Source organism: Monodelphis domestica, chromosome 7 (genome assembly GCF_027887165.1).
Source record: "Monodelphis domestica isolate mMonDom1 chromosome 7, mMonDom1.pri, whole genome shotgun sequence".
NCBI classification, from domain to species: Eukaryota; Metazoa; Chordata; class Mammalia; order Didelphimorphia; family Didelphidae; genus Monodelphis; species Monodelphis domestica.
Window position 1 is genome coordinate 265,205,237 of NC_077233.1, and position 6,876 is coordinate 265,212,112.

Sequence of the window (6,876 nt, forward strand, 5' to 3'; positions counted from 1 at the left end):
AGAGGCAGAAGTAAGGAGAAAGTACACCATAAGCTTGGGAGGCAGCCAGTACAAAGTATTAGAGGAGGTGAGGTTAAGATAACAAAAAAAAAAAAGGAAAACAGCAAATACTGGAAGGGATATGGGAAAACAGATACGCTAATGCACTGCTGATTGAGCTGTGAACTGGTCCAACAATTCTGGAAAGCAATTTGGAAACGTACCACCAAAACTATTAAGCTGTATATACTGATTCAGGAATACTGTTATTAGGTCTATATCACAAAGAATTCAAAGAAAGGGGAAAAGGACCCAGTATAATAGGGGATTACTTAAGTAGAAATGATAATTCAAGATCAGATCTTCCAATCTCCTCCCTTCCTCCCTGGTTACCTCCCTCCTTATCCCTCCTCCCTTCCTCCCTCTCCTTTCAGTTGATTCCTCTGTTGGTCTCTAAATCAACTCAGAGTGAGTATTATGGTGTATCAACTAAATCACTCTTTTCTCTTCTCTAAGATTAAGTAAGGGGTTTATTTGGGAGAAAGGGGAAAGATAAGAAGATGGAGGGAAAGAGGGTTCGGGGTTTCCCTAATACTAGAATAATTCTTGGTTTGGAGGATGGAATATAGTTCAGATTTGGGAAAATTGATTAACAGGTCTTGAAATTCAGTCACTGTAGTACATCAGAGAGAAATCAGAGAGCAGGACCTTTGTCCTTCTTCCTTTCTGTCTTAAGGCAAAGAGATCCAGATTTTCAGTTTACCTCCTCCTTCTTATGTGTCTTTCCCCAGTCCTCATTCCAAATAGAATGTTCATCTTGATTGACAGTTCTAGAGTCTTTGCTTTTTCAACCTTTGCTGCAGACTTCTTTTCCCCTATTTTCTCTTCTTCACACAAAATACATACAAAAATATTAATAACAACTCTTTTTTTGTGATGGTAAAGAATTGGAAATTGAGAGGATGCCCATCAATTAGTGAATAGCTGAACAAGTTGTGGTACCTGATTGTAAAGGAATACTTTTGTGCTGTCAGAAATGATGAAGAGTTTGGTTTTGGAAAAATTTAGGCAGACTTATACAAACTGATGCAAAGTGAAGTGAGCAGAACCAGGAGAACAATTTATACAGTAACAGCAATATTGTAAAGATAATCAACTTTCTTTTTTTAAAATTTGAATTAATTAATTTAGTCAATTTAGAACATTATTCCTTGGTTACAATAATCACATTATTTCCCTCCCTCCCCTCCCCTGACCCTTCCCGCAGCTGACGCGCAATTTCATTGGGTATTACTTGTGTCCTTGATCAGAACCTATTTCCATGCTGTTGATGTTTGCACTAGGATGTTCATTTAGAGTCTACATTCCTAGCCATATTCCCTCGAACCATGTATTCAAGCAGGTGTTTTTCTTCTGTGTTTCTGCTCCCACAGTTTTTCCTCCGAATGTAGATAGTGGTTTTTCTCATAGATTCCTCCAAGTTGTTCATGATCACTGCATTGCCACTAATGGAGCAGTCCATTACATTCAATTGTACCACAGTGTATCAGTCTCTGGGTACAATGTTCTCCTGGTTCTCCTTCTCTCACTCTGCATCACTTCCTGGAGGTTGTTCCAGTCTCCATGGAATTCCTCCACTTTATTATTCCTTTGAGCACAATAGTATTCCATCACCAACACATACCACAATTTGTTCAGCCATTCCCCAATTGAAGGGCATCCCCTCATTTTCCAATTTTTTGCCACCACAAAGAGTGCAGCTATGAATATTCTTGAACAATTCTTTTTCCTAATCACCTCTTTGGGGTACAAACCAAGCAGTGCTATGGCTGGATCATAGACAGACAGTCTTTTTTTTTTCCATTAAGAAAAAGGAATCTATTTATATACACATACATAGCATCTGTATTACATATATATACCCATACATACACACATATAATATACACACAAATGTACATACACACATATATAAATATACATACACACTACATATCATAGTATGAATAAAAGGCATTCCTAACCCACTTGGTTTGTCCTATATGTGCAGTTAGGATGAATTAGTTTAGGAGATGGATTTCATTTAGGAGTTTATGTAATTTTCTTTTCTTTTTTTTAATTTTAAACATTATTTTATTTGGTCATTTCCATACGTTATTCAATGGGAAACAAAGATCATTTTCTTTTCCTCCCCTCCCCCCTCCCACCACCTTTCCCTCTCCCATAGCCGACGCATGATTCCACTGGTTATCACATGTGTTCTTGACTTGAACCCATTTCCCTGTTGTTAGAATTTGCATTATAGTGTTCGTTTAGAGTCTCTCCTCAGTCATATCCCCTCCAACCCTGTAGTCAAGCAGTTGCTTTTCATCGGTGTTTTTACCCCCACAGTTAATCCTCTGCTTGTGGATAGTATTTTTTAGATCCCTGCAGATTGTTCCGGGACATTGCATAGACCCTAATGGAGAAGTCCATCACCTTCGATTGTACCACAATGTATTAGTCTCTGTGTACAAGACAGACAGTCTTTTATCACCCTTTGGGCATAGTTCAAAATTGCCCTCCAGAATGGGTGGATCAATTCACAACTCCACCAGCAATGAATTAGTGTCCCTACTTTGCCGCGTACCCTCCAGCATTCATTACTTTCCTTTGCTGTCATGTTGAACAATCTGCTAGGTGTGAGGTGATACCTCAGAGTTGTTTTGATTTGCATTTCTCTGATTATAAGAGATCTAGAATACTTTTTCATGTGCTTATTAATAGTCTTGATTTCTTTAACTGAAAATTGCCTATTCATGTCCCTTGCCCATTTTTCAATTGGAGAATGGCTTGATTTTTTTGTACAACTGGTTTAGCTCTTTATAGATTTGAGTAATTAGACCTTAGTCAGAGGTTTTTGTTATGAAGATTGTTTCCCAATTTGTTGCTTCCCTTCTAATTTTGGATGTATTAGTTTTGTTTGTACAAAAGCTTCAGTTACAGAGAGACTACTACTACTAATCAAAATTATTGATTTTACAAATTTTGTGATTTTTTCTAGCTCTTTCTTGGTTTTAAAGTCTTTCCTTTCCCAAAGATTTGACAAATATACTATTCTGTGTTCACCTATTTTGCTTATAGTTTCCTTCTTTATATTCAGGTCATTCACCCATTCTGAGTTTATCTTGGTGTAGGGTGTGAGGTGTTGATCCAAACCTAATTTCTCCCATACTGTCTTCCAATTTTCCCAGCAGTTTTTATCAAAGAATGGGTTTTGGTCCCAAAAGCTGGGCTCTTTGGGTTTATCATAAACTGCCTTACTGAGGTCATTTACCCAAAGTCTATTCCAATGATCCTCCTTTCTGTCTCTTAGCCAGTACCAAATTGTTTTGATGGCAACTGTTTTATAGTATAGTTTGAGATCTGGGACTGCAAGTCCTCCTTCCTTCACATTTTTTTTCATGATTTCCCTGGATATCCTTGACCAAATGAACTTTGTTATGGTTTTTTCTAATTCAGTAAAAAAGTTTTTTGGTAGTTCAATGGGTATGGCACTAAATAACTAAATTAGTTCGGGTAGGATTGTCATTTTTATTATGTTAGCTTGTCCTACCCATGAGCAATCAATGTTTTCCAATTGTTTAGATCTAGTTTTAATTGTGTGGAGAGTGTTTTGTAGTTGTGTTCATATAGTTCCTGTGTTTGTCTCAGCAGATAGATTCCTAAGTATTTTATATTGTCTAAGGTGATTTTGAATGGAATTTCTCTTTCTAATTCCTGCTGCTGAGATGTGTTGGAGATATATAGAAATGCTGATGACTTATGCGGGGTTATTTTGTATCCTGCAACTTTGCTAAAATTGTTGATTGTTTCAACTAGCTTTTTGGTTGATTCTCTAGGATTCTTTAAGTAGACCATCGTGTCATCCGCAAGGAGTGATAGCTTGGTCTCCTCATTGCCAATTTTAATACCTTCAATTTCTTTTTCTTCTCTAATCACTACTGCTAGTGTTTCTAGTACAATGTTAAATAATAGTGGTGATAATGGGAATCCTTATTTTACTCCTGATCTTATTGGAAAGGGTTCTAGTTTGTCCCCATTGCAGATGATGTTGGCTGATATATATATATTTTTATATATATATACATATACTGTTTATTATTTTTAGGAAAGGCCCTTCTATTCCTATACTTTCTAGTGTTTCCAATAGGAATGAGTGTTGTATTTTGTCAAAGGCTTTTTCTACATCTATTGAGATATCATGAGATTTTTGTTGGCTTGCTTGTTAATATGGTCAATTATGTGGATGGTTTTCCTAATATTGAACCAGCCTTGTATCCCTGGTACAAATCCTACCTGTTCATAGTGAATAACCCTTGTGATGACTTGCTGGAGTCTTTTTGCTAGTATCCTATTTAAGATTTTTGCATCTATATTCATTAAGGAGATTGGTATGTAGTTTTCTTTCTCTGTTTTTGACCTGCCTGGCTTTGGAAAGATAATCAACTTTCAAACACTTGGGAACTGATTAATACAACGATCCCCATTGAAGTTGTATCTTTACTACTGACGTTCTCTGTGACCTTGGACAAATTCAGGCTTCTGATTCCTCATTTATATAATGAAGAGACTAGACCTGATGCTCTTTTACATCCTTTTCACCTCTAACATTCTGTCTCTGTGATAGACAATCTCACCCAAAGGAAAGTGATCCCTCCTACCATTTTTGATAGTTTCTCAGTTCTCCTTTTTGTTTCTCTATGTCCCAGTGACGTGGATTCTGCATGGGGAAGGATGGGTGGAGTAATAGAAAGGGTAACCAGAATAAGAAGGGAGTCAGACCAGAAAAGGAGGCAAGATTTGTGGAACAGAGAAATATGGGAGCTGTACTCCATGTACTCCTGTTGGAACTGCTGCTGTTGTTGCTGCTTCCAGGTATCAGAGATGGGAAGGATGAGGCAATGGCTGATAGGTATGCTGGAGCTCATAGAAGAGAGCTCATAGTTGTTTTGACAGAAAACAACTAACCCTGACAGCAAGAGAGGGATTTAAAAAAAAACCCAACCCTCTTATCTTCTGACTTGGAATACTAAGTATCAGTTCCAAAGCAGAAGGGCTAGTCAACTGGTGGTAAGTAACATACCCAAGGTTATACAGCTAGGAAGAATCTGAGTTCAAATCTGAGCCCAGAATCTCCTCTATCTTCAGATCTGGGTCTCTACCCACTGAGTAGCAGTTATCCCAAAGAGGCATTTTTAATGTGGGTGCTGGAGCTTGAGGGTCAAACCCTTGAGATTTCAAAGTTCACAATCTTGTCTGAGAAACAGATTCACATTCAAACTAAGGACTGAACTCAATTTCCCTTTGAGGTACTGCAGAAGTAAAGTGGGAATACAGAGGTAGCATGGTGTAGGGAGCCCTTAAGTAGTGCAGTGAAGAGAATACTGGACCTGGTCAAGAAGTTAAATCTGATCTCAGACACCCACTAGCTGGTGGGAGAATCACTTGACCTCTACCTGCCTCAATTTCTTCATGAAGAAATAATAGCAAGGATCAAATGCAATTTTATGTAAAAATATATCTATGTATCTATATCTATCCATCCATCCATCCATCCATCTATCTATCTATCTATCTATCTATCCATCTATCCATCTATCTATTGTTCTGCAAACTTTAAATGCTAGCTAAGTAGGAGAAAGAGGACTGGTCTTAGCTGGGAGAACTAGTTTAAAATATGTGATCATGAGCAAGCCACTAAACCTACTGAGACTCAGTCTTCTCATTTGTATTCTGGAGATAAGGATACTCCCAGAGTTTAGCAATTCCCTGAAGTGATAGCTAAATGGGACTCATTACCTAGGGCTAGAAAGAGAGGAGAAACAGAGACTATATGCTACAGTGGGAGGAGTTGGCCATGATTCTGAGGTTTCTGCCTGAGGAGGATGGTGGAATAGCAAACCCTGGAGTTTTGTGTAAGGTATTTTAATATAATTCTATAGATATTCCCATGGATTTCTGCTTTCTCTAGAGTTTTCATATTTGTGTGGAATGTTTTGGTCTGATCCTATGTTCGCTCTCTGTGATAACTTTTTCCATATAGTCCTGGATATTTTAAAATTATTTAATAATGAATTTAATTTTAATATTATTTGAAACTTAATTAATTAAATTTATTTTTTATTTAATATTCTACTTTAAATTTAATTATAATTATTTCTAAATCTGATAATTAATAAATTATTACTCATATTTATACAGTGTTTTACAATTTTTTAATTGCTTTCCTAATAACAGTAGGTAGGTAGTAAAAGTATTTTATCCTCATTAAACAACTTTGAAAAATAGTATTTTAAAAGAAACCCAGAGATAAGAAAACCAAAAACTCAGAGGGGAAATAACTTATCCAAATCCTTTATAAACTAATGCCCAGTAATGAACTCAGGGTGAAGATGGAAATTTTTTTTTTGGCATAGCATAGGAATTTGCTTAACTTGAGTGTGCATATTTGTCACAATGGTTTTATTTTTCTCTCTTTTTCAATGGGGAATTGGGAAGAGGGAAAAGGGAAAAGGGAAGATTTTTAATTCATTAAAAAAAGTTTTAAATGATTTACTTACAAATATTATTGCTAAAGCAAATACATGTAGGGCATTTCTTTTTAAAAAAAAAAACAAAATAAAAAGGTAAAATAAAATAAATGTTATTTTGGGGGTTAAATGGGGAAGATTTGTGATGAGGGGAAAAGGGTGACCCAAGGCTGCCTTCAGCTTTTACTGCTGGGTTCTGTGAAGGATCTATTGAAGAGACTTATGGTGGTAAGTTCTCTTCTTCTTGGGGAGAGAAAAGTCACTCACTCTCTCTCTCCCTCACTCAAGGTTTCCCTCCAATAATAATTGAGTCAGTTCTTAAATC

The 6,876-nt window shown here is 36.6% G+C and overlaps 1 protein-coding gene across 1 annotated transcript in view; it reads left to right on the forward strand.

The window, feature by feature from the left end:
* The first annotated feature begins 4,745 nt into the window (after positions 1 to 4,745).
* The window catches only part of LOC103104534 (serine protease 33-like), a 9,490-nt gene continuing 7,359 nt past the window's right edge, over positions 4,746 to 6,876 (forward strand). Inside the window, exon 1 of the mRNA XM_056806317.1 lies at positions 4,746 to 4,896. Within this exon, the coding sequence (XP_056662295.1) occupies positions 4,746 to 4,896 (151 nt within the window). The remainder of the gene's footprint in view (positions 4,897 to 6,876) is intronic.